Source organism: Anser brachyrhynchus (genome assembly GCF_964034855.1).
Source record: "Anser brachyrhynchus genome assembly, chromosome: 22".
Classification (NCBI taxonomy): Eukaryota; Metazoa; Chordata; class Aves; order Anseriformes; family Anatidae; genus Anser; species Anser brachyrhynchus.
This window is the reverse complement of record NC_137715.1, coordinates 4,049,233-4,076,387: the sequence shown is the minus strand read 5'-3', so window position 1 is coordinate 4,076,387 and position 27,155 is coordinate 4,049,233. Positions and strand designations below refer to the sequence as shown.

At 40.4% G+C, this 27,155-nt stretch overlaps 1 protein-coding gene across 4 annotated transcripts; it reads left to right on the top strand.

Annotated features, from left to right (window-relative positions):
- The first annotated feature begins 10 nt into the window (after positions 1-10).
- Positions 11-24,092, top strand: BRCA1 (BRCA1 DNA repair associated). Of its 4 annotated transcripts, none has more exons than XM_080565329.1 (23): positions 11-330; positions 831-929; positions 1,921-1,974; positions 2,257-2,337; positions 2,839-2,927; positions 3,740-3,885; positions 4,614-4,719; positions 5,309-5,354; positions 5,846-5,988; positions 6,375-9,731; positions 10,430-10,515; positions 12,098-12,233; positions 14,000-14,132; positions 14,296-14,453; positions 14,954-15,276; positions 16,769-16,856; positions 17,731-17,808; positions 18,309-18,349; positions 19,269-19,352; positions 19,772-19,826; positions 21,278-21,351; positions 21,861-21,921; positions 22,851-24,092. In XM_080565329.1, exons 1-23 carry the CDS (start codon positions 278-280, stop codon positions 22,952-22,954), a joined length of 5,595 nt encoding a protein of 1,864 aa, XP_080421455.1. In that variant the 5' UTR covers positions 11-277; the 3' UTR covers positions 22,955-24,092. The 4 variants fall into 4 exon arrangements, with proteins under 4 accessions (XP_080421455.1, XP_080421454.1, XP_080421457.1 ...); XM_080565328.1 differs by having other exon boundaries at positions 15-330; positions 4,611-4,719; XM_080565331.1 differs by lacking the exon at positions 11-330 and adding an exon at positions 352-390 and having other exon boundaries at positions 4,611-4,719.
- The last annotated feature ends 3,063 nt before the right edge of the window (positions 24,093-27,155 follow it).

Genomic DNA, 27,155 nt, shown 5'->3' with positions numbered 1-27,155 from the left:
TGTCGCTCAGCCGTCCCGCCACGCTGGTTGGTCGGGAGGCGGGGCCGCGCGCGGTGGAAGCACAACAATAACACAGCCCGGGGAAGCCGGAAGCGGGAGGACGGGCGGCGAGCCAACGGCCGCGCACTTCCGGTGCTCCCACAATGCAGCGTGCCGCACGGGCGCAACGCCCGTTGAGGAGCCGGAGGTCACGAGGGAACATCACAGCCAATCAGACACCTCGTTCCCCGCCGTGGCAACAGAGGGAAGGCCCTTCGCCAAAAAAGCAGCGAATAAGATGGCGTTTCTCGGACCGCGTGACGCAGTCGGCGAGTGCGATTGGCTGTTCGGGTGTGTTGTTTTTCTGGCTGGCGGAAAGGGCGCGAAATGCGACAGGGCGGCGGTGGGCGGGTGAGGAGCAGGGGGGAGCGGTGCGGCCTCCGGGCGGCTTCCTCCTCCCGGCCTCCCCCCGGCCTCCCCCCGGCCTCCCCCCGAGCCGCAGCCCTGGGAACGGCCGCGGGGCTCCCCCCTGCGCCCTTCAGGCCGTGCGGCGGGGCCCGGAGCCGTCCCGTGGCGCTTTCGGGTCCTCCTTGGGTGCGGGAGGCTCGGGAAGCCTCGCCCCGGAGCCAGGGGCTGAGGTTCGGGCCCGGGGCTGAATCTTCAGGGCTGAATTTTTGGGGTAGCCCCGCGTAGAGCCGGGGGTTGGGCTCGGTGATCCCTGCGGGTCCCTCCCCGCTCGGGGTATTCCGCGATTCCGTGGCCCTCGTGGCGTGTGGGGGGAAAACGTTATCACAGAGCGGGACGGTCCAGGAACGCAACCGATTATTCGTGTTTTTTTTCACTGTTTGCAGGTATTTCGGGCCGCGAAGCATGGACCTGGCCGTGGTTGCCGTTGGAGAGGTGCAGAACGTGCTCTTGGCTATGCAGAAGAACTTGGAGTGCCCCATTTGGTACGGCCGGGGAAGCGCACGACGTTGGGGTTTGGTCTTTATTTCTTCCTCTTCTGGTGAAGCGTTTTGTGAGTGGTGTGGTCATAAGAAAATATAAGGAGTAATGTTTTAAAATGAGTTAACTTTGATGTTATCTAAGAGCAAATGCAAGACAGGAAGTGCATTTTGCTTGTACGTTCTGGCAAGCATTGTTTTCATGTTGCCACCTCCGTGAGTCGGTGCTCTACCCAATTGAAGTTAAAAAAAAAAAACACATAACTTATCTGATTAGAGCATTGTTTGTAAAGCCGTGTGGATCTTTGTCACTGAAAGGTAAGTGTGGTTTGTACTTCTGCAATGTAAGCAAATGCAAAAATAGCATAACTTCTGTCTAATGCCTAGATATTTACAATGTCTGATCAGTTGTTAAAGGACTTGCTGCTGGTGAACTGTGTTGCAGATTTTTTTTTCTATTGTGGCAAATGTTTTTAAATCCTTAAATCTTCCTTATGTGTATTTAACATGTTACATTACTGCCTTTGGTGAACCAAAATAATTTTCGTGTTGCTGATGTCATTTACTGCAAAAGCACAGAGTAGAAAATATAGAACGTCTACAGAGCTACACAGGAGGGGGAGAAAAAAAGACTTGAATCCTAATTCTTCTGAAAAGGCAGCATGCTTCTTGCTGAGGTGTGACTGCTGGATGGGTGGCTTGGTTATTCACGGACTTAATGTCACAAGAGCAAGAATGGAAACTTTCCTATATTTACTGTTTTTAAAACATAAAGGTATATATTTTTTTGTTTTCTATTACATGGGCTCCTGTACCTTTCCTTTACAAAGGCCTTTGCCCTTTGCATTGGAGGTCAGAATTGAAAGAGAAGCTGTTAGTGTTCCAACACCAAGTTTAAATTCAGGAAAGTGACTGTATTTTTGAAGCTCGTTTTGTTGCTGCTGTTTTCAAACAAGAACACAGAAGTTATGTTTTCCTTTTCTATTTTTTTCTGCAGCTTGGATGTAGTGAAAGAGCCAGTTTCAACAAAATGTGATCACATATTCTGCAGGTAGGTTTGCAAACTTATAATTGCAATGCTTAGTCACTCTGTTCTTATTCACAGAAGTATTATACTACTTTACTACTAAAGATGCATACTGTGTTTTGATAACTTAATGTGGGGCTATTTTAAGGGGAAAACATACAGTCTGAATAACCAATAACTGCAGTTGCACAAATTTACCACATTGGATTGATGAATTCATAGTAATGTGAATAAGAATCCAGGTATTCAGCTTGATAATGAAGGATTTCTACTAAGTGCTGCATTGTGATTATTCTTTTTTTCTAGGTTTTGTATGTACAAACTCCTCAGTAGAAAGAAAAAAGGTGTGGTACAGTGTCCTCTGTGTAAGACTGAAGTTACTAAGAGGTAATGCATCTTTGCAAGTGGGCTTGGGGATGAGAGGTTTGAACTCTGAGGAGAAGATGAATCATTGTTTCATAAATGTCTTGGCAGAAAAGTGAAAGAAAAATGATTGGGGGAACTGTCAGTTTCCAAAGGAGTAATGCTTTACCTTAATACAGAGTGACCTGTGATCACAGGTCACAGACGCTGTTCTTGGCAAATGTTTGTGCTATCAATTATAGACTGTATTATTGTTCAGTCATTACAGCTAGTTTCTATGTGCGAAACCTACATGAGGAAAAGTATTACGACATTTTCCCTTTGTGATGATGTTTTAATTATGATAGTAGGCTGTTTTGGGATACTCCTGTGTTGATACTCCTTGGTCGCAGTTTTCTATTGTCTCATGTTCCGCTTTGCAGCTTTACTTCTCCTTTTTTTATTCAGTCTATATTCTAAGAGAACTGTTAATAGCTTATCCATATGTTTGCCTTAAAAACATCTCATGTGGTGGTGTTATTTCAGAGGTCTTACAGAAAATTCCAGATTTAAGCAGCTGATCGAAGGACTGCTGGAAGCTATCCACGCATTTGAGCTTGACACTGGAGTAAAATGTAAGTGTTATGAATTTGACGTTTTTGTCATAGTTATTTACTGGGTGTTTCATTTACTGTGTGGTACTCAATATGGGAAGAATTTTTGAAAGTGTTTTCTTGGATATAGAAGCACAAGTTCCCTTGAAAGTTCCCCTAAGTTTCGTACAATAATATCTTAAACTTCTTAAGGGTTTTTGCTGTATGTTCCATGATTCCAAGCTGTGCTCTAACTTTCAGCTCCCAAAGTATGGCTGAATGAGTATCAAATAATCTTGAACTTACAACTTTGTGGCGAAGGCTTGTTCTTGATTTGTCATTACACCCAATTTTGCAGCTTTAACTTCTCTGAAAATCTTGGGGCATGAATTAATAAGTACCCTAACAGTATATGTTAACTTGTTCCATTCAGCTCTACCCTTTTGGACTCCAAATTGATCCTTTCTAGCACTCAGTGCCTTGTAAAAGGTATTGGCAAGTCAGAGAAGTTTGTTTCTATTTTGAATAACGTGTGTTGGTTGTTCTGTTGAGATTTATCTATTTTTTTCTTAGTAAGGAGTACATTGTGCTATTAAAAAACAGACTTTCTTCTCAAGTTCTCAACTTGTTCAGTCATTCTAAAATCGCTACTGCTGGACCCCTTTCTTGCTAGATTATCCATAAAAGTAAAATTTTGGAGGAAAATTAGTTACCAAGATCAAGATTTAACTTAACATTTCAGTACTTATTTCAGGTAATAGGGTCAGTACTAGGCTATTTTATGAGTAGATACCTGCTGTCATGCTCAATGTAAGAAAATATTTTTGTAATTTATTTCTGTTGACACTTTCTAGTTTTAAACAGCCATCACCTTCCGAAATCATCCACAGAAGCCACTACTGCAAAGCTTCCATGTAATGAAAGTTCTGTCATCCATAGTAAGGGCTTCAGAAACAGGAAAAGAAGTGCTAAAGAAAATGAACAAGAAAACTGCACCTTGGTAATGTGTTTTTTTTTTTGGCGCAATGTATTTTTTGGATTGGTTAGCGTTTTATTTGGAATATGTGTATACGCATGTACGTAGGTGAATGGAATATGAGATTTCATTTTGCTTTCAGATTCCTGTCTGAATATTATTTCAGACAAGAATATCTGAATATTTGTCTTGTTAAAAAGTTGCTTGCATAAATTTACTTGAACTTAAAAAAGAAGAGAAGTCATGAAAAGATAATACTGCCTTAATATATTCTGTTACTGATACTAGGGTTGAAAGCTTTTCCCTTACAGCTTGTTTAGTGAGGCTGTCAAATAACTATTTGTAGAGACTTTTTTATGGGTAAGACCATGAATTAACCTGACTTAGGGTGACTGCTACGTGTATGAGTCTGTTCACAGTGCGTTATTAGTCGTTCTTAGCTACTTGTACTGAATAGAATATTAAGTATGATAAAACTCTTATTGATTTAAGCTGTTATATGTATGGCAATTATTTTTTAGTGCATTCTATTCCTGATACCAGAATGGATAATAAATTACAAATAATGGTAATAAATTACATATATTAGCATTTTGCATAGGGGCTGTCAATTTAAATACTTTCCCTTAGTTCATTCATATCACCCCCCGTGTAGTTTCAGTAATTACTTTGTGGTTGCTTTGTTTCGTTTGTTCGTTGTTAAATAACCTACTGTTATTAATAACTATTCCTTTCTATTCTCCCATCAGCAGGGAGCTAATGTGGATGCACAGCGTACAGACACCAGTGTGAAAAGGTGTTCCCTAAGAAACCGAAAACAGAAGTGTGACTTTGAAAAAGGAGTATTTATAGAGCTTGGTAAGAGCTGTTGTAGATCTATATTGGCTAAGTTCAAATATGATGCTTGCAAAGTAATGACAGGTGAAAAAGTTCAGTGTCTTTAAAAGCACTGGTTTATTCTCAATGCCTGAAGTGAGAACAGAGTGAAATATAAAACAGGCTGACAAATCTAAAAAGTTATTTGTAACTAAACGATAACTGCTATTTTGTAAGGATTACTATTGCTTCTACCAATATTGAGCAAAGGATCTGAGACAGAAATTCAAACATAATGCTCTGACTTCCAGTTCTAAATGCAGGCAACTGTTTCCTGTATAAATTTGGAAATTAGAAATTATCTCTTACTAACTCTCTTACCAGTCACTGTTTTTAAAAACCTCATCCCCTGGAACAGGAAGCAGACCTTTATGCTGGAGCTATGTAGATACTTGTACACTGAAATTGTGATAATTATGTCAATTGAACTTGATCTGATCTGATGAAAGTTGAAAGCATCTGCCTCTGGAAAGAGCTAAGTGCACATGCCTCTGTGATAATAAACACTGAGGCTGACAAGTCGCCTTTCTCTGAATCCTTTCACGCAGAATAACAGCTGATTTGTTTTTAGGCACTGATTCATCTGAAGAGCTTTGCAAACAGGCAGGCAGTACTGGGTAAGTAAAGGTTATTAAGGAATTCGTATTTTCTGAAGATAACAGTTCAGTATTCCCATTACTCTGGTTTAGTTACTTAGCATAGGACCGATAGGAGTCCTCAAGCTCTCAAGTGGTTTTCAGCTTTGAGGCATCAGGGTGAAATGGCTAGCTGATTCCCGTTAGTTTGTCATATGGTATGCTGTCAAGCTGTTTCCTAAATATTTTGTCTTTTACATAGACATTAATGCTTGTGAAGAAAAGCTTGTAGTATGCCTTAGAAAATAAAATCAAGTTCAGGACTGGGGGGGAGGCTGTTGAAGTATTTGAAATGCTGAAGGGATCTAGTTGTGGGAAGTGTCAGTCATGCATAGTTGTCTTTACTCAGCAGGCTAATTTCTGTAAAAGGTATTTCTAACAGCAATAAGGGGAAAATTAAATTAAGTCTCCTATTATGTCAGATCGTGGTTAGCTCTGTAATGAAAGTAGATTTTTTTTTTCCTTTGCAACAGGGTAGGAAACAAAGAAGTGGTTCAGATTTCATCTCAAGAAAAGATAGAAGAACCTAAGAGCCCTGAGAAGGGGAATGAATATTCTTGCGATACACGACCTACGGAGCCGAGAGCTAAAGAAATAATTCTACCAAATGTCATAGGTGCGTTCATTAATTTAAAGACAAAAATGGTTGAGAGGAAAGCTTGGAAGAAAGACCACGAGTTAACATTCCGATTTCACGCTACTAAATATATATTCTTGTAGTCTTGTGTTCTGTACTTTTGTTGATGCCTACAGCTAGTGACAGTATAATAGACTGCCTGTAGACTAGGCACTTAATGTGCACATTCTGTGCACAGAAACGGAAGAGAAAATTAACTTGATGAAAGTGCAAAGCTCCTTTGGTCTATATAAGCCATTATATTGTCCCTCGTAACACGAGTTGAGAGCACTGTCTGGTAAACCAAATAGAAGCCATTAAGATTGTCATTGTTCCTGTGCGTTTAAAATAGGACTTAATAATTCATAATGCTTATAAATCTTCAGGTGAAAGTGATTTCTCAAAGGAAGCCTTGAGCAAGAAAAGCACGCAAAACGTCACTGAACATGCCAATCCTGACCAAGTGAACGAGATGGAATGCCAGAGTTCTCCTTTAAACATTCTTGCCACAGACCTGCTCACAGAGAGGTGTGACAGAATAGATAATGCCAGTCCCTTAAAGAACGGGGACACATCTTTTTCTAAGAATGCAGAAGAAATGGATGCGGAGCAAACTCAGTGCAGTAATAAAAGCCAAGAGTTTGACTTAGAAGACAGCTCAGAGAACAGACCGGATAAAAGCAAGGAAATAGATGCTGTTGTGCAAAGTGTGGAAGATGTGGAAATGTGTGAATCTGAGAATGATTCTAAAAAAGAATCTCCCCTGGAGAAGCTCCTTCAGCCAGAGACACCACACTGTCCTACGCTGCATCAGGTCTCTAGGAAGAGATTGAAACGAAGCATTCAGAAAGTCAATGAATGGTTTTCAAAAAGCAATGAGATTCTATCTTCCAATTCATCCCATGATGATCCTGCTGAGGCAAGTGATGTTTCAAGTGAAGGAGATGCTTTATCAGATAAAGATTCATGTATTTCAGAGAAGACTAGCCCTGTGGTAGGTTTCATGGAAACTACAGTGTCTGAAGGAAACAGGAGATGGTCCAAAGAAAAAACAGACAGCATCAAAGACAAAATATTTGGTAAAACATATGAGAGAGAGAGGAAGTCAAATCCCCCTATTATCATGAAAGAGATCTTACCTACTACAAAAAAGGAAGATGTGCCTGCTGTTCAGGAGTGCTTGAATAATTCCAGAAAAGACAGCCTAAAACGAAAAAGGAAGGCTGTCCGTCACCTACAGCCTGAGGACTTCATCAAGAAAAAAGATGTAGAGGAGGCAGGTGGATGCCCTCAAAATGTTAACTCGTGCCTTGGAGATGCTGAAAAGAAAAAATGTGATGAAAGTTCTGCTGTTAAGGAGAATCCCCCGCCTGAGAAAAGAAAGAGTAGTATGCTAGCAGAATTTGAGGGAGGATCCATGTCGAAAAATGCTACTGAAAAGGTGACGTGCGAGCACTCCAATGGAGAGCTAGAACTGAATAACTCTGATCAGAAGAGCACTAAAAATACAAGTTCTGCAGCAAAAAGATGCAGACGTTCAACTAGAACTATGCGCGCCTTACAGTTAGTGGTGGATAAAAACTCTGGTTCCCCTGATCCAGCTGAGACACTGATTGAGAGCTACCCAAGCAGTGAAGAACCGAGGAATGTTGATTCTGAGCAACGGCAAGTCAGGCGCAGCAGGAGGCTCCAGTTACTTTCTGAAGAAATGACAAAGGAGACGGCAAAAAGGGTAGTAATGAAGGAAGCAAGCAAATGTGACAGTGACCGGGAAGGGTCTGTCTTTGGAGTTGAAAAGACTGCGTTAGTTTGCGATTCTGAATGCAAAGACCTGTGTGAGCAGCAGGGTATATTGAGTTGCAAGCCACTCACCAATCTGGAGAGTGCTGATTTGGAAGCAAATGCAGTACAGATTAGTCCAGAAAATTCATCCGAGACTGCAGAAACTGGAAAAAGTCTATTCAATCCTGCACCTTCACACCAGCATTCAAATCTGAATTCCTCTTCACCCAAAGCAGGCTCGCAAGAAGGTGAGATGCTAGGTAACCATTTCCGCCTACAGTCTCCTTCAAAGACTGTTGTGCAAACTGCTTCCCACCTGCCTGAAGGGAAGAGGGCTGAACCGTGTACTACTTTACCCCAGGACAAAGAGCGCTGTACGCAAAATGTTCCAGAGGGCCTCAGAACTGAAAAGTCACCGATGGCTAAAAATGTTTCAGAACCGACCAAGGAATCTGAAGACAGTGAGCTAGACACGCAGTATCTGCGAAATATATTTAGGAATTCAAAGCGTCTATCATTTAGCCTTTATCCTACTCCCAGGAAAGCATGTGAAGTAGATGGTGTTGCATCTGAGAAGCTAAAAATTTCATGTGCTGCTCAGGTAGAAAAAAGGCATGGTAAATATTTAAATACAGAAAACTTGCACGAGGAGAAAACTGCCGGGAACTTGAGTGATGTTTGTGAGAGAGAGAAGATGAAGAGCTATGAATCTGCTTGTGCTAGTCCGGTGTCGTGCACTGTCAGCAATGCTGAATGTGCATGCTCTGGGGACTGTCAAGATGTTTCACAGGTTGCTAATCGAGGGAATTTGATGACACCGGTAAGAATGGGTGCTGCTAGGAGTGAAGGCAAAAACAGACCGCAAAAGGGAGAACGGCGAAGTGAAAAGACAGCGTCAACTGATGTAGGGGCAGAAAGCGCGTTGAGACGGAATCCAATGAAAAGCAGTAGAAGTCAAAGTGATCAGAGTAATACAGAAGAGAACATTTTCCAGAGGACAGATCTTAACACAGTCAGTGAAACGTGCTTCAGTTCAGAAAGCGATCAAGCAGAAAAAGCTGAATTTGTTGACAGCGAAGGACCAGTGCTATGTTTTCAGCCCGGATCAATGGCTTGTCCTACGGCTTGTCAGCAAAGGTCTGCAGAATTCAACTGCAAAGACACTGAAAAAAGAAGTAGCAAAAGAAGACAGGTAAAGGGTGATAAAGAGCAATCAACCCAAACTGCCAGCATAGGGGTGCCGGAGTGTTTAGTTGCAGAGACTCTAGAAGAACCTTTCAAAGGCAGCGGTGATTGTACAGATACGTCTGAAACCCCCGATGGCTTAATGTGCTCCGATGATGGTAGTGAAGAGAACGTCAGCTTTTGTGAAGCTCATAGGAAAGACAGTTCTGCCGTGTTTGTAAAAAGTGACTTGGTGAAAGAACAAAACAGCGGAGGTGGTAGTTCCAAGCCACGATCTACAAGGATTCGGAGGTCTCGGAGAAGGGCACAGAAACTGCAGTCTTCATCTGAAGAATCTAGTGAGGATGACGACTTGCCATGTTTTCAGGCATTAATGTTTGGCAAGTCAGTAAGCACACCTTTGCAGACCAATAAGCAGACGACATCTGCGGTGGGGTCTTCAGGAAATCCCAGCGCGTTGCCTCGGGGTGGAAGTCGTGAGGACAACAACGTGCAGAAAACACCTGACGCTGCCCTAAGCAATGGCTGTGCTTCACCAAGCCAGGAGTCAGAATGCTCTGTGAACTTGTTTTCTTCCCAGTCCAATGTGTCTGAAGAGTCAGCTGATGGAGCACAGGAGCTGAAGAAACCTTTATTACAAGTTCACGCGTCCAAACAACCGAGCAATGTGAGCGAGAGCAAAGAAAGCCTTCAAAGTTGCACTGGAGGTCTGAAGAGAAGAAAAACGAACTCCAAAGATGAATGCCAAGAAGACCCAAACCAGGGGACAAACCTAGGTACAAACCAAGATTTTTATTTCCTCAGCTGTGTTTGTAATGTCATTGCTTCTAAGTTCTTGAAGGTTGCACGGGAACTTTGCCCTGTGTTTATGTGGTGCTGGCTCTTGGAAAGGAATGTATCAGCTCAAAGCAATCAAACAAACAAAAAAACTTAGTGGTTTATTTCCTGGAAATTAAGAAATTAAGCTTCTTAGTGTTCTTTGTTCAGAGCAAAAATGGATTGACTTGACTGGGCACCAGCGGCCAGCCTGAGTCTGTCTGATGGGAATTAATTTTTGAGTGGAATACTAGATTTGTTATAATGTTATATTTGGATCTATCAGTAAAGCTTCATAGAGCCTTCCTAAGCTGTTTCTGCAGATGAAATGTTTGTTGAAATTGGCCATAGAATTCTGTAGTACTTATTTTGACCTTTTTATGGCTTTCCTAAATATTTAGGACTCTTTCATCACTGTTAAAACGCTTCCCTTGTGTTCTGTTTACTGTGCTGTACATGTGGCATGATGTTCTTTGAAAGGTTCACTTGAAGTAGCCCTGGGCTTCTAACTTTAAGTCTTTCCAAACCTTGTCATTTTATCATTATAGTTAAAATTTGGCTAAAAGAGACTATGTGATAAAAATTGTGAACAGCTGGGTTTGTTATTGTTGTTTTTTTTTTCTATAACTAACTAGGATTATCTTCCATCTCCTTCAAGGTGAAGCATCTGGATATGACAGTGAAACAAGTCATGTAGGGGATTCGTGTGGACCATTCTCTCAGGGTGAAATCCTTTCTACACAGGTGAGCGAGTTTACACGCTGAATTTGAAATGTAGTTTATGCACATTTCCAGGATCACTGCCTAGCATGCCTTCTAGGATATAAGCAAGTCTGTGAAGTCTGTGCAATGGGAAACTGCTTTCAGCATAACAGGTTATGTTCAAGGGCCTAATTAATCAAAAACTGTCGAATGGCTTCTACGCCATTATGTGTCTGACTTTGTCTTCCGTGGTAATGGTACATTTTAATGGCTGTAGCTTGTTACGTGGTGTTGATTATGGTGCTTAGCTGTGGAAGTTGCTAGTTAATAAATCTCCATTCTTGACCAATGCTGGAAGCCTCAGCTTCCTATATTTAAAGGCTTCATTGCTGTGGAATTTATAATGATTGGTGATAATAAGGGCTACGAAAAATCCAGTCCTTATATTTAGAGGAATGAAGCCTTACCTTTAAAGGGTAAAGATTAAAAAAAAAATCAGTGTTAGAATATTATAAATGCAAATAAGAGTAAGAGCAGTGTTCAGTGAAAGATCGGTCTAGCACAGCATCTTTTCTCCGATATTAATTTTTTGATTACTGTTTAATTGAATTTATGAATTTACGTATTAGGTTATTGGTGTGAGGTTTTTGGTTTTGTCTCTGATAACTTCAAGGGAAGTCTCACGCCAAATCTCCCTCTTGAGCATTAAGATTACTGTGGGTTTTAATATGTTTCAAAGAAGGGTGAGCTGCAGCTTTGTGCTTTATGGGTGGTTGTTCCATATACTGCATCAGTACAAAACATGGGCAACTTGTAGGATATTATTAACAAAGCCACATCGGGGGCAGAAAGGATTTGTCTGGCTTGAATGGAATAATGGAAGTATGGTAGCTTTTGTTTGGGGATTTTTGGTGGGTTTTGTTTGGTGGGTGTACGTTTTTATTTGATGCTTTTGTTTTGTTTGCTGTGTGGTGGGAGGGGGGTTGTTTTGTTTGTTTTCATTGATTCAGTAACAAGGAATCTCCACATGGTGTCAGTGCTAGAGCTACAAATGGTAGTGTTCACGACTGTGGAAAGCCCTTTATCCTGTATGGTGAAGCTTTTAGGTTTTTAAAAGAATCCTTTGAAGCTCTTGTTATGAGGAGGTACATGATGTGTTTAGTAGTGGGTACTGTAGTATTAAGAGACAAAGTAGGAAAGAGTAGGATGAAATATTTTATTCCTTTTGTAAGCAGTCTGAGGCTTTCATAAAGAAGAAAGGTGCAGAGGCTCAATAACTCATGTTCATTAATAATTTTTAAATTAAGTGGCTAATATAAGCTAATGCAACTGGAGCAAAATAACTTTTAAAGACATTCCTGCAAAAGGTGTTTTTTCCCTGCCTAATTAAACTATGGTGAGCCTTTAAACCTGAAATAATTTGAATAGTGAAAAGACTATGGCTTTTTCTTTCCTTTGACATAGCACGTGTTTGTTATTACAGTAGAATCATCCTAGTTGCCTCTTCAACACATAATAAAAAGTAAATCATAATTGCTTTGCTAATTTTCAAGTCTTTGTTAAATTGATAGTATTGTTTGAAACTGAGTTTGCTAATGTTGGTACAATCATGCATCGCTTGCAGCAGAAGAATGCTATGCAGAACAACCTGAAAAAGCTACAACAAGAAATGGCTGCGCTTGAAGCAGTGCTACAGCAACATGGAAGTCAGGACTCCGAGCTCTTACCCTCGTTTGCAGTGGAACAAATGAGGCAAAGAGGTAAATAGCAAACAAAACCTTTCCTAGCTATCTTGTGAACAGTTGTGTGGCTATTATTAGCTCTTTTTCTCCTCTACCACAAATTACAGTGTTAAATTCTGCTCGTGTATCAATTTAAAATTTGTTTAAATTCAGCTGTTCGGTGAGACAAACCTGTTTTATTTATAACTTAGGTACTATGCAGTCTAAAAACACTCCCGTTCCAGATCTGTGTTGGATGACACAGTGGTATAAGTAGGCCTTGTGGCTTGGCAGTACTAATCCCTGTTCCTGTTTTGTCACTTCTCCTGTTTTCTTTCACTGGGATGGGTAAGGGGCTGGGAGGGTGGCTGAATACCCAAAGGACTTGGCCTCTATTGCTGTGGTAGAAACTTCCCTCTAACATATCAAAGAACAAGACAGAACGGAGTTTAGGTAGGTATTGGCAGTTAAAAGTAATAGAATGTGGGTCAGGTTGCTGTTTGGGGCCAGGGTTGGGGGGGGAATACCTGTAGTGGTGTGTAGATCGTAAATCCCCTCAACAGTACATGAACACAAATGTCCTTGCCAGTAAATAAATGCTGAAGAATTCTTTAATAATCACATGCTGCTGTCTGTGTGAGAGGGCTTTATATCAAGTTTTTCTTTGTTAGGGAGAGGGAGATATTGAGATTAGTATTTTGGCAAGCTGTCTGCAACAGAACATAGAGCAGTCTTTGACCAAAGCCTAGAGTAAGTCCAGATGTTCGTTGTTGAACTTCTCACAGTGCTAGAAAGGCACCCAGTGCTGATTTAAAGACTTCCAAAGATGTAATTCTTGTTGAACTTTTAGATAAATGGCACCAGTGTTTTATTATACCACTTGCTGCTAAATATATATGTATATATTTCTAGTTCTATGGCCTTACTTCAGTAAGTTACCTTTTGTTTTCTGAAGGCAACTAGGATAATTTAGCATTCTGGAATTCAAAGCCATTTAGTGTCTTATTATGCCTTTACTGTGTATGGTTTTTACAGTACAGCAATCTTACCTTTTCGGATCTCTTCAGCCGTTAAAATATTAACGGTATATTTAACACTAAAAGACTGGTTAGTCTCTAATCTGTGCTTAGTTAAGGAGACTTCTTAAATTGTATGGCATCGAGTTTAATGCAGTTTGAGAATACTCTGTCACTTCATAAAACAGGTTTTGAGATGTGACATTTCTAAAGGCAGTAAGTCAAACTATTACAGATACCTATAAATAGAACGTTTGAGGATTAAGTCAGCAAATTAACGATTAGTTTCCTTCAGGCTGGAAAATTAATTGAATTAATTCGGTGCATGTTTACGTTCTTATTCTAGAATATGGATTTCTGTCTCGTAAAAGCTTAAACTGATTAGCGTTATTGATGGCTTGTTAAAAAAAACTGCAGGCATCTTCCAGCTGCCAAATAAATGCCTTTCTACTGCTTGTGAACACAGATGCAGTAACGCGTTGAGGGGATTTGTAAATAAACTGCACTAAGTAGTGTAACTTTCTTTGACCTATTTAATATTTCTACTTTTTTTCCACCTAATACGTCAGCTGACATCTCGGCTTTGTGGATGGCAGTATCTGAAATCAAATGTAGTTATTAGCTGTGCTTCTCAGGGCGTAGCATTTTGTGTAGATCTCTGTTTGGGGACACTCGCCACTCTGAAACGTATCTAGATGGAGCTTTTGGAGAATGCTTGACTTCTCATCTGAAGAAACAATTAAGAACAGTTGCTTTTACTTTGCTTAAGAGTTGCTCTCTTTTTAAAAGGAGCAGAGTCAACCTCGGAAGGAAATTTTGCAAATCACAAATGCAGCACTTCAACGGGATTTTCAGCTGATGATGTCCATGTTACACCAAGTGATTCTTCTAACAGTGAAGTAAAAGAGTTAGGAATTGAAAGGTAAACTTTTTTTTTTGCTTTTATTTATAGCCTTGTATTATAAAAAGATGAAAAGAATCTTGAAGTAAATTCCTCTCAGCTTTTGAGCGATTGCAGTAGCATAGTTGTTGCTGCATGCTTGTGATACTGGGAGTGAAAAAAGATGACAATTCTTCCTCTCAAGGTCTCCTGAACAGCCGTATGCCTCTCTGAAATCCGTTCGGTCAAAGAGACTGGATTTGGAGGAAGACCTTCAGCGTGATAGCGTCATGGAGAACAAAGCTCCTCAAGAGACAAAGCCTGTGCAGGAAGCAGTGCAAGAATATAGTCAGAGTGAAGAAGGTAACGTTGAAGAGGGATACAACATGGTTTTATTTCTACTTTCTCCAGATGTTGTTCATGTTTTTTCACACGTGCTCAAAAGTTGCTATTTGCTGGCAAGTAAATTGATAATTTTAACTCTTGTATTCCTGATCGATTTTTAAAAGATGTTACTTCTTCTTTGGCTGGTCTTGTTTGGCAGTCCAACTGTCTAAATGTATGGCTGCCCATCAGGATGGAGTTGAGCAACATTTTTAAAGTGATGGGAGTCATTATCTGTCTCACATGCAGGTCAGTGCTTCTTGCAGGACATGTTGCTAAGAATTTAACAGGTATTCTGGTGTCTCAGGTATCTGTCAGGAAAAAGTAATGATAGGCAGAGGTGAAATTGTAAGCAAACAAGCACAAGAAATGATAGCAGCACGTAAACTTAAAAGGTGATGCAATAGCTTTCCACCATGACTAAAAAGAAGCATGAAATTATTTCAAGAATTAATAAGAATTAACTTATTTTGCTTTAGAAAATGCAGATGAGAAGTCTGGGACTAAATTAAACAAGGCATCTGTCTTAAATGATCTCTGTGGAAATGTGACCAGGAGTCCAAATGCCTCTTCTTCCTTTGTAAAGCCTCCTCACCTTCAAACTGCAGAAGCAACAAATAGTTCTGCTCTAGCTCAGAATGATGATAAAAGCCGTTCCCAAGGATGTAAACTGAAGAGAAGTGTGTGTTTTCCTACATCTGTCCTGCACAATGCAGCTGGGAAAGAAAATGCTACAAGTCCAGTTGTGACTAACAGGAAGAAAATGTCAATTGTGGCATCAGGTCTGAATCAAACTGAACATGTAAGTATCTTTCAGAATGTTTAGAGATCTGTTTTTAAATCGTGCCACTTGACCACTATAGTCCTCAACACAGAGATCTAACTACATCGGAAACTAATCTTGGAGGTAATCTTAGGATAATCTACAGATCATACTATAGCAGCTCAAGGCAGACTTCACTCCTAAAAATATGAAGAATGTGGCCTGTGAACAGCACTATAAAGCTTACCGAAGTCTGAACTTTTAAAATGACTTCCTACTGTCTAGGGGGAAGATCACATTATTCCAGAGTGAGAGGACTTTATTTTTAGAAAGCCTTGGCAAACAAATGCTGCAGCGCCTGCTCTTCTAAAATTTTCTAAAGCGAGATATGTGCAGAGATCATAAAAAATGCATATGGCAGCTTCTGAACTCCCATGTTGTTCCAGTGCCTTCATGTTTATTGTTCAGTTCATACCAGTGGTGCAGAGCACTGCTGCTTAAATTTATGGCAAACGATTTGGTCAGCTTTTGGAATTACCTCTCTTATTGGTAAAAGAGGCACATGTTTTTTTTCCAACGTTTATCTGATTTAAGAATGTGATCACAAGGGATTGGAAATCTGCCTTCTTAGAATTCGCTTACAGTATTTGGTAGTCTGATAGTCGCTGTTGTGGAGAACATTGGGGAGAAATGCCTTCCTACATCTTTCACATTTCTCACTAGTCTTTTAGTGAGAGCTAAAATCACTATTAATAACTACTAAAAATTCAGCTACACTGATTTTTTTTTTTTTTTTGTTCGATGCTTTAGTGGTTGGCTGTTTGGAAATATTCTAACTTTAAAAAAAGCTGCTTTTGCTAGGTTTCAGTTGCACTAATGGCATGTGTGACAGCTTTAACTAAGGAGGAAGTAATTTGAATGCTTTTTTTGTTTGTTAGAATGTGTTTAAACTTGTTAAGTTTTGTTATGAAAGCTGCTGACAAGTTTATCATACATAATAAACTCCGAAACTCGCATTGGGTTGTTCTCAGCTGTTACTTCATTATCCAAATTCTGCTCCATAGTGAGGATTTCTATAATTAATCAATTCTGAATTGCTAATAATCCTGGCAGAGGTATTGTATATCATTAGTCTTTGTTGCTTAGCATTTTTTGAATCTTGTGGCCTTCTGAATAAAGCAGCATAAGAAAGGAATTCTTTAATTATAGTCGAGTAAAACATTAGTGCTAGTTACTGATCCTTAATAGAGCCTTCTTTTGTGACCGTCAGTAACTCGCTCGAAACTGTTTCTACAATGCATTTCCAGGAGGAAATATTTTTTTTGGTTCATAAACTACTGACTGGGAGCTCTTTAGCCTGTTGGATGGTGCCAAAATTAGTGACTTTTATTGTGTCTTTAATGGAAGCGTACACTCTGAGTGCCAACACGAATAAAACCACTAATTTAAAGTAACTACTGTATGTTTTGCTCCTATAAACTTGTTTTCATAATGTTTTGCTCGCTGTTAACTTTTTTTAACTGCTTTTCAGATGGTGGTCCAGAAGTTTGCCAGAAAATCTCAAAGCACTTTCTCTAATCACATTACTGATGGAACAACACACGTCATAATGAAAACAGGTTTGTTGGGAGCCATGTGAACAAACCCCGTATTTACACAACAAGTAAAATAGTTGACTCTAGACTAACAACTAACCAACAAGCAGATGGTTCAGCAATAAATTTAAATAATTTAGAGGAAAAGGTATTCATAATTTTTGGTATTTAAGTTTGGGAATACAAATCTCTCTAATTTGATTTCACAGAATCAGCGTGGGAGGGCTTTGTTTCCTTGTATGTTTTAATTAAAAAAAAATGTTAAAAAGCAAAATATTTTCAGACAAATCTGGTTGTGTGGGCATGCTATATACTGTCATAGAAGCACTTCTGGATGGCTCATGTTTGGATAGAATCCACGGCATGAGCCTTCGTTGCTTTTGAAAACCTACATAGAAAAGGAGCCAGAAAATCCTGCTAGTCCAAATCTATGGACTCGCTTTTTTTTTTCTTTGAGCAGTGTATCACTAGGAGGATGGCCATGTGGTTTTGGAGACAGAGATTGTTCTGCCTTCATTCAAAGAGGATGAACTGTCATCTGAAAGTTGTGCCTGTCCTTGTAGAGCAGAAGAGAAGCTTAGATGGCTAGGCACCTAAAAGTTTATGCTAACATTACTATAGTGATACGTATTCATGCCTTTCCTTGCCTGTTATCTTTAATAACGAAATTAAAAAAAAAAAGTGTCCAGAAGTTCTGCATGTGATTAATTTCTGCTCATTTCCTTCAGTTGAGCGGATTTGAGAGGGAAATTTTAGGACACGGGAATTTCTGAAGCTTTCTGATCTTGATATATCGCTGCCTCACTTAGCAAAATCTTTTAGTTTTCAGTACAAATTATCTGAGCTGTTTTTCATTAATAACAAAACTAAAAGTTCTCTATTATTGTTTGTCCTGCAGATAAGGAGCTGGTGTGTGAACGGACGTTGAAGTACTTTCTGGGTATTGCAGGAAGAAAATGGGTAGTTAGTTATCAGTGTAAGTGAACTTTTTTTTTTTTTGAGAAAAGTAGTCTCTGCACTTCTACAACAAATGTACTCTACTCTTGTTCCAGATAAAAATACATACGTACATACATACATATATATATATGTATCTTTTCCCATCTTGAATATGTTAGCATCTGGTGTTTTGCAGTTTCTTCTAAATAGTTTTAAAAAAATAAAGTAACATCAAGCTGCTTTATCTTCTGAACGCTTTTTCTGCTTTCAAAGAACTGCATTGGATTGCTCCCTTCCCTGTCACGTGCCTTTCCCCTCTTACTTCAAGTCTTTGAGCTGCATGGTATCAGTTAGTGCAAAATTAGTATTTTAAAAAAACTGACAAAATTCATTAAGTACTTTCAAGCAACACAGAGTATTTAATTTCCCTTAGTACAAATACCATCATTTTAATACAGTCGTGAAATCAAACTATTGGCAGTGGAAGAACAACTTTGCTGTATAAAATGACTTGTCCTGTCCTATCTTTTTATTTAGGGGTAATTCAGTCTTTTAAAGAAGGAATGATACTGGAGGAGGTAGGTTTTTTTTATGTTTAGACTAAAATATCAAATATGTAAACAATGCAGTTACATTGAACCTACTAGTAGTAGCATATATTGTCTAAGCATGAAATAAGTGCAAATCCAGCTATGAAAAATGGGACCCTAGTTTTACCAAAAGCCACGATTAGACTATAGGGATTGAGTGTTACTGAATTCATAATGGATCCCTACTATTTTTGGAACAGCTTATAGACGTATTTTTTATAAGTGTTCCTGTTGATGTTGATGGATTACAGCATAGAGGAAGAGATCTATAGTCTGCATAAGGTTATAGTGTTGGAACACAGCGATACTGGTGCCTTGTTTTTGTTGTTGTTAAACTTTGCAGTAGACAACTACTGAAAGCGTATTGTTCCAGTACCTTTCCTAGAAGAAATACTTTTTGATATGACCTTAATTTCAGTGGATTTTTTTGTATTTCTGGATAGTATTAGGATTTTTTTTCTCAACTACAGATTTCTGGGGAGTGTTGCATTAGTGAGAGTAGCGGAGAACGAAGTGTTTATTTTATGCAGCACTATATTTGTTGTAAATCTATCTGCAAAATGAATGCCTTGAAATAAAACAAAAAAGATGTTGAATATACTGATAGCTAACTTCTATCAAATGAGACTTTACAGATAAATTAATTTTATTGTTGGAGTACTCCTATACTGTTTGCTACACTTCAATATTGTTTGACTATAATGTGTTTCTTTAAAAATTGTAGGATACTGCAGGGATTTCATTTCTGCTCTCTTATCATTCTTTCTTGGAAAAACCTGTAGAATTAAATGTGGGCAGAAAATTAAGTTTCCAGTTCTGAAATCTGTTATCTTCCTGTCCTGATCTGGAACTCTGACCAGGAAAGTGTTCTCAGTCTCTAACTTCAGGCTTCTTGTTTATTTTCCAGGAGAACTTTGAAGTTAGAGGAGATGTAATCAATGGGAGAAACCACCAAGGTCCTAAGAGAGCGAGACAGTCTCTGACTGAAAAGGTACAAGCATATCGGGGAGGAAAATCCTGTCCTGCCATGACTGTTTCAGATATGTAGTGAGAGCAGCTGGCTATTTGTTACTACTTCTGTTTTCTCTGCTGCTCTGTACATACAGAATTGTGAAAATTGAGCATATTTTCAGTGCTGCTGACAGAGCTCACCTTTCATGTATAAAAATGCTTAAGTGACTCTCAGTGCTTAGAGTGGATGTTATCTCTTTATAACATCGGTACAGAGCAGTACAAGGTTGGTTGTTTTTTTTTATTTGTAACCTGCAAACCAAAAGAGCTTCAGTTATGCTTTGTGAAACAGCATTCGCTTAATAACCAGTCCTAGAATTGCAGTGAGACCAGTGTGCTAAATGTTATCCTATAAAGATACCGTATGTGTACTCTGTTAACATGTTCCTCGCTTTTCAGATCTTTAAAGACTTTGAGATCTGCTGCTATGGTCCTTTCACTGATATGACTACAGGTATGTCATTTTGGTGGACCTGAACAAACTCCCAGCATTAAAAATATGTATGCGCGCACACACACGTGTATATCTGAAGAGGGGTTGTATGCATTCACCAGAATTTTACGTTTGAGCTCTTTTTGGTTGCTTTTGTACCTCTTTTACTTTGAAACTTTCAAAATATTTACGTGAGGTATTGTGTAGGTGGAGGATTTAATCCAATTTTATCTCCAGGTAGAACAGAAAGTGTTCTCTCCTATTTGGATGTCCTCAGGAAAATGCTCTGGCAGTTTTAGTGTATTTCAAAACAGATGTTTTATCTAACTTATCTCTGCTTCTCTAGAAATGAAGGAAAAGCATTAGTATCATGCTGTCAGGTAATTGTTTTAAATGCTACTGAAAGCTTACATTTGGAGTGCTTTTTTCCCTAATAAACAGTTTCTAAGGTATTTGTTTTTCTAGTGGTTGACAGATCATCAGTGTAATCTTCTCCCTCTATTAGCAGATGTTAAAAGTGAAACACACAACAAAACTAGCAGTTCATATAGGAAAGAATAGCTGGGGAGGATAGCTTCTTTTTGTTTAAAACTGAATGAAGTGTAGCAGATGTCTTAAATTTAAACTAGAATTTTTCTACTTAAAATATTTATACCTTTCGTATTTTTGTGGTTTGGTCCTTTTTTTACAGCAGGTACTTTCAATTTGTCCAATATAACTTTGGGTGAATTATCCTTACACCTCTTGACATTTACGATAATTACTACAGAGGATGCAGTGCTTTCACCTGCTGCAGTGATGATCAATTATGGCTCTTATACTTGCGAGACTTATTTACTTTCTTCACTATGAGTTCAACAAATTGCTGGAAATTAAATACTTTAGCTACTTCTGTTAATGAGAGATAATCACAGTTCTAACTTCTGATTTCAATTTGAATTTCGTGCCTTACATCCTTATGGTAAAAGGAAATAAATTGTTGGTGGTTTTCTCTTTAACTTTTGGGCACGTGTTGTTTTGGATTTTTGTTGTTGTTCTGATTAGTGTGAGGGAAGCACTTGGCAAAAGCGTCTGGGACTTGGAATTCCATCCTTTGGCTGCTGTACTTGATGATCCCTTTCATGATATTGTTACCCTTGCTGAAGAAGTTAAAAGGAGATGATGTCTTCAGCAGGCTAGAAAGTGAAAGAACTTACTCTGTACTAAAGCCAACATCCTTTCTGCAGTGACAGTTTGCTTTGGAACAAAATACAGGGACTAGTGTCAGTTTCAAAGTGATATAAAGCACAGTAGCAATAGCCTTACAGAATCACAGAATCATTTAGGTTGGAAGAGACCTCCAAGATCACCTAGTCCAAGCTCTGACCTAACACTAACAAGTCCTGCACTAAACCATATCACTGAGCTCTACATCTAAACATCTGTTTTATCTATCTGATTATCTGATTTACCTTTTTATCTGACTTCTTCAGGGCATCTTGAATGGATGGTGGAGCTTTGTGGTGCCTCTGTAGTGAAGCAACTTCATCTGTTCACCCACAAAACGGTAAGTGTTAATGAGTGTTGCACTTAGCTATAGGCCATTCACTGCATCATATAATATGCGTGTTGAAAGATTCCCTGGCCTTCCTGGACTCCTCAAAGACTGGTGCATACAGGAATGTTAGAGAGAACTGTCTGCACAGCAATGGTATGAAACTGCATGGCTGCCATGCTCTGGACTAGGAGTCAAGCTTACACTGAGCTGAAAACTGATCCGAGAAAACTGATCCAAGTACTCTATGCCAGCCAGCTAGATAATCTTTACTGAAATCAGCACTGAGCCCCACCTTACAGTGCAAAAAGCCTTTAGTGCCTTAACTTAATCACAGCATTCCTGGAAAGAAATAACAGAAAAAAATTAGCAACCAATGTGTTTCTTCTTCCACCACCACTTAACATCCTGTGTGAAATCCTCTTTGAAGAAGAGTGAGCCCAGTTATCACCCTCTGCAGATAGGTGTGAGAGTCGTTTAATGACAGATAACATTTTTATTTTCTTATCTTGGAATCCTAGAATTCCACTGCTGTTGTGGTTGTGCAGCCAGATGCTTGGATGGAAGGCACGAGCTATAAAGGTAAAACTGCTTAGTGTCATGGATTGCCTTATGGTACACGTTGAGTGTCTCTATGAGTGGTTTTAATAGTTAAATATCAGAGATTTGTAGAGGTAGAGGAATGGGAATAAAATACTACTACTTTTGAAGGGGGAGGTACGTCTTGAAGTCTGAAAGGACAGACTATATTATTTCAAGAATCAGAAATGGAATTTCAGAAGGTGGTCTGTCAGACGGTATAACTTGTAAACGTGATACTGGTGGTGTTTGTTTGCTGTTGGCTCAGTTGTCCTGCATATCATCAGCTTTACAGAAACCTTCTGTACTGCAGGAAGTTTGCTAAAGGGGAAGAAGCATCTCTGACTAGTAAAAATCTAGCAGAAAGCCTCAGATGGGGCAAGATTCTCTTGGTCTGGAAAGAATATTCAGCTACCATGCATTAATTTATATCAATCTCTATATTTATAAATATTTTTTTGTGGTGTCAAAAGCCTCCAGAGAAGCCAAGAGACCTGGAAAGTACAAGTGTTCCAGACTTAACTTGCTTTTAAATGAGATATTGGGATGAATTGAAGCGAGTTAGGCTATGGTGGAGTTCAACAAAACAGTGGACCAGGAAGATGATGTTGCAAATACAACATGTCACTGAGTTATTAAGTTAAAAGATAACAGGGACTGCGCTCTGATGTTAGTGTTTATTCTGCGGTGTTCCAAACTTCCTGCTGGACCATTTGTCAAGCAGCTGTTCCTTATGGAGCAGCAGTATTACCTGCATTTTTAAAAGGAATAGTAGTGTCACACCGCTGTTTCTAGAAACTTGCTTTTTATCAAAGCCTTTAAGATGTCAAAGGTAAAACAAGTAGTTTAACCAGAAAGATATCAGGAAGCTCGCTGTTAACCTGCTTTGTCTCACTGATAATGGTTTTATCAAGTTTGTCTTTGTCTTGCAGCAATCCAGCAAAAGAACAATGTTGCCGTGGTGACTCGAGAGTGGGTGCTAGACAGCGTTGCTTGCTACGAGTGCCAGGAGCTTGATGCTTACCTCGTGTCCTAAAGGTGTCTGCACTTCTCTTCCCGTTGCTTTAATTCTCATCAGTGCTGATACTTTAGTAATTGTTTTAAGGGCTATGGCTTTGTAAGTAACTTACGCAGAGAATTTGTGCAAATAGTGGTTTGTTTTTTTTAGGGTAAAATAACTATATTTTTATTAACGGTCAAATACTGTATAAAGATGGAGTTGCCTGCGGTTCTGTAAAGATTAAAATTTCTAATTTTAAAATAGTCCCTTAAAACTCATGTAAAACAAATTGAAGTTAAAACCTAACTAGAATTTAGAACATGGCTTCCTTAGAGAAAGGGTGATGCATTATTTACCATCCCAGTCAGTGCCTGCCTGTATGTGTAAGGTCTTTTTCAAGGAATACTTGTTCACAACAGTAATACTGGGCTCAGGGCTTGAATTAAAATGTACTTGCACTCCTGAGTAACTTCCATATTTGTATTTTGCATAAATACATACCCCAAATAAGGATGTATGTATATCAATACAAAGAAATACTATTTTGTGATTACTAATGTATCAACATGGCTACTCTTAGGCTGTGGACTACATCTGTTTTGAAAACTCTTCGAACATCAGTCCTGTTGTTAGGACACCTGTATGTAACACATCCAACTATCTGACTATACAAGTGTCCTACACAACTTGTACGTGGTTTTCCTGGTTAGTACAAGCACGTTCCCTGAAAAGCCAGCACTTGATTTCCAACGTAAACCAATCCCTAAAACAGCAAGCCTATGTTTTTGTTTTTATTTCTGAGAAGTGTATGTGACACCTATGAAGAAATAATAAATAGATGCACTTTAGTATCCCAGTGACCTACAATAAGCCCTGTAAGAATCTGCTTCAAATAGTCCCTGCCTGCAGAATGAGACTGCAAAGAAAACACGTTGCTTTTTATGGAAGAAAATATATTGCTTCTTTCTGTTGCCAAGCAATGCAACTTCATAAATAATTTTGTACTTTCAGAGCAGAGTGAACCTGTTTTCATAAAGTTGTTTAAAAAAAAAAGTAATAAATTGTAGCAATGTTCAGAGAATTGTTTGGATGATGCTAGATTGTCTTGGAAACGTATAAAATATATTTATAAATACTGTGATGCTTAAAGTAAACTAACTGATTCTGGCAAGTATTTCATGTAATTGTTCCGTTCTTATGTGAATCAGTCATTTAGCCTCTGCATCGAGGCACACATGAAAATATGCCTGAAGTCTAGCCTCCTGCAGTGGGGGAGTGTGTGGAGATGTACTGGAGGAGGTCATAAATGTAAATGAGAATTTCAGAGCTGGAGACACAATTGTAATTTCCATCAACGTGAGAAGCAAATGCGTTATCAAGTGTAGTGCAGTTGCCAAGTGGAGGCAAATATAGTCCGACTAGGCGCTGCTATTGGTAGGGTAAGTGCTGGAAGCGTTTGCTCAGCTGCCATACATTACTGTTTCCTTCTATATGTCACAGTATTTCGTAACTGCCAAGGCTGTTCAACACCGCCTCACCTTCAGACTGACACTCCTCTTATCTCTAGAGCCCACATTGGCTTTTTTTAATCTACCTCAAAAGATTATAGCTCTGGGGGACTAAATGCTGCCTCTTAGATGAGAGGAAAAGGCCAAGCAGGACCGGCTTGCTCCTGCTGTTATAAAATGGTCCCTCAGGTCTCGACACGAGGCTTGTCCTTTCTAGCAGGTGAGGTACTAGCCCCAGATAGATAATTCCCAGTGGGAATGATGCCTGTGATGGTGGCCTTCCTCCTTGCAGGTGACTAGATCTCCAGAAATAACGCTTACTTTATTAGAAACGGCATCTGTGAACTTTTGTAGTAATCTGCATCTCAATTTAAGATTCGAATCAAAGAAACAGTCTGAAGTGGACAGCCTGGTGAGGGAAGCATCCAGAGGTGAGGAAGCACCTGCATCCAGAGACAACAGCTGGGGGCAGCTGATGTGTGGCCCCTGTCACGGCATCCACCTTGACTTCTCTGGTCTCACATCCAGCTTCAGAGCTAAAGCCCTGGCACTCAGTTCCCCAGCTACCACCTGGGCTGGAAATGTCCTTCTGTACATCAGGACCAAGCTGCATTTCCTCCCTGTTTGCTCACGGGGAAGAGCAGCCTGCTTTATCGCTCTTCTCCGGGTAGGAAACCTCGGGCAAGTGCATTTTACAGACAGGGCTTGGCTCTGCTGTGCCCGATACAGACAGGACCTGAGGCTGGTTAGTAACAGAGTCAAATATGTGTCATTAAAGGACCGGATACCTCCTGAAAGGGGCTGCACGAGCCTTGAATGCTATTCACTAGAGGGAGGGAAGACTGAAATCAGCGGCTGGTGCAGTCTGCACATTTGCCTGAGGCTTTGCCTTCCCCTAAGTGCTGCGTCTGTAATTGAGATTGCTCACCTCTCGTAACTTAACAGGAGCTTGCTGCTGCTGCGTTAGGGTCTGCTTCCAAGGAGCAGCTCTGCTCTCGTTCAGTGCTGCTGTTCCTCCTGCAGAAGAGCTATCTTTGGGCACTGAGCTTTGGGCTGCTCCAGCTGGTCAGTACTTTGTGGCATCACGTTCAGGCTGTGCCTTCTATGGATCAGTAGGAGCCCAGGAAAGCATCAGCGGGAAGCTTTACTGCAGGCAGTTTTCAAAGCTACGCGGGGGGGGGGGGGGGGGTGCAAAAACTGACTTATTCCCCTTTTCCCTTGGCTGTTAAATTCTAATTCCTAATGCAAAGGAGAAGCTTCTGCTACTTCAGGAGAGCAAAGTGCTACTGAGAGCTTGCCCTGGGACAGGAACGGGCTGGCTTTACCACACAACCACTGCGCTAGCACTCTTGTGGCCCATCCCTTTTCTCCCTTCAGGTGTTGCTGGGAATCCTTAGCACCCGATCCTGAGCAAGGCTTTCTGCCTCCTGCTCTGCCATGCCACGCAGAGTTTTTCTTGTTACCTTCAGCCAGCCTTCAGCTGTAGGGATCACAGCTGTAGCACCAGGTGGGCTCATCAAAAATATTTACCCTGGATCTTGTCCACTGAAGCACCTGGGATGGGGCAGAGCCCAAAGCCTCAGGCCCTGCAGGGTGTTTTGGGGCTCTGTTCCTGCCTCTTCCCCGGAACAAATGAGTCCAAGCGTTGTTGCTGTGTTGCCTCATCTTACTAGAGAAACTGTTAGCAAGCCATGGGGGGGCAGAAGCCGTCCAGGGCTTATTTTCTTATATATGGGAACGGCTTCATGGTTAAAATTCATGTATGTTAATTAGGTGTAGCTTTGTCTTGCATCCTTATCAGCCATGCTTATGTGGCGAGCAGCAGAGAGTAAGGAGCCTATTACTAATTCAGACCGTCCTTTATATTTTGCTGCTAGGCAGCACGAAGTTATGCACTGCCAGAGCCCACTCAGGTTACATTAATGTTGCTGGGATAAATGTGTAATTGCTATTTGCTTCGTAGCTTTTGTCGAGGCTGCAGACTGAAGCAACGGGGAGAGGTTTGTGGACTGTAGGGGGTAATTAAGCATCAAAGTGAAAATATTGCTCAATAGTTGGGAGCTCTTTGCATTTGGCAATATTGAATTTTGATGGAGGATTCTTCTGCTTCGCAAAGGGAGTTTCTGGCCGTTAAGAGAACAAAGCAGCAGACTTCCCCCTGCAATATGGTGCAGCGCATTTAGATCTAAAATGTTTGTGCAGTGCCTCTGATGCCTTTCTCCTCGCCGTACCAGGCGTTTTGCACGTAAGGCGGTGAGACCAAGCCATATTGTCACTTTTTTTTTTTTTTTTCCTCCTCCTTGCTCAGAACTCTTTCACGTGTCAGAAGCCACTGCAGCTGCTGCTGCCCCGGGAAGCACCTGCGTGGCTGCTGCAGGCTGAGATGCTGGGGGGGGGTCCCCGTGCCACCAACGCCAGCTGGGTTTGTTTAGCCTGGAGAAGGCTAAAGCAGCAGGGGGTGGGGAATATAACCAAGAATCCCCTTCAATCCAGCTGCCAAATCGTGGCAGTTTGTACTCCAACTTCGATGTGCGGGATGAGGGCAGGTTACTGCTTTTTCTACCTCTGCGCAGCCTGGTTTGTAGACTTGGCACACAGGTTGGGTGGCTGTTTGCTGGGGACCACTCTTTGCACTCCCGGTAGGTTACAGGTGACAGCTTCTGCTCAAAAAGGAGGTGAAGGAGCCAAAAAGGAGGTGAAGGAGCGACTTGCTCTCCCTGCTACAATAG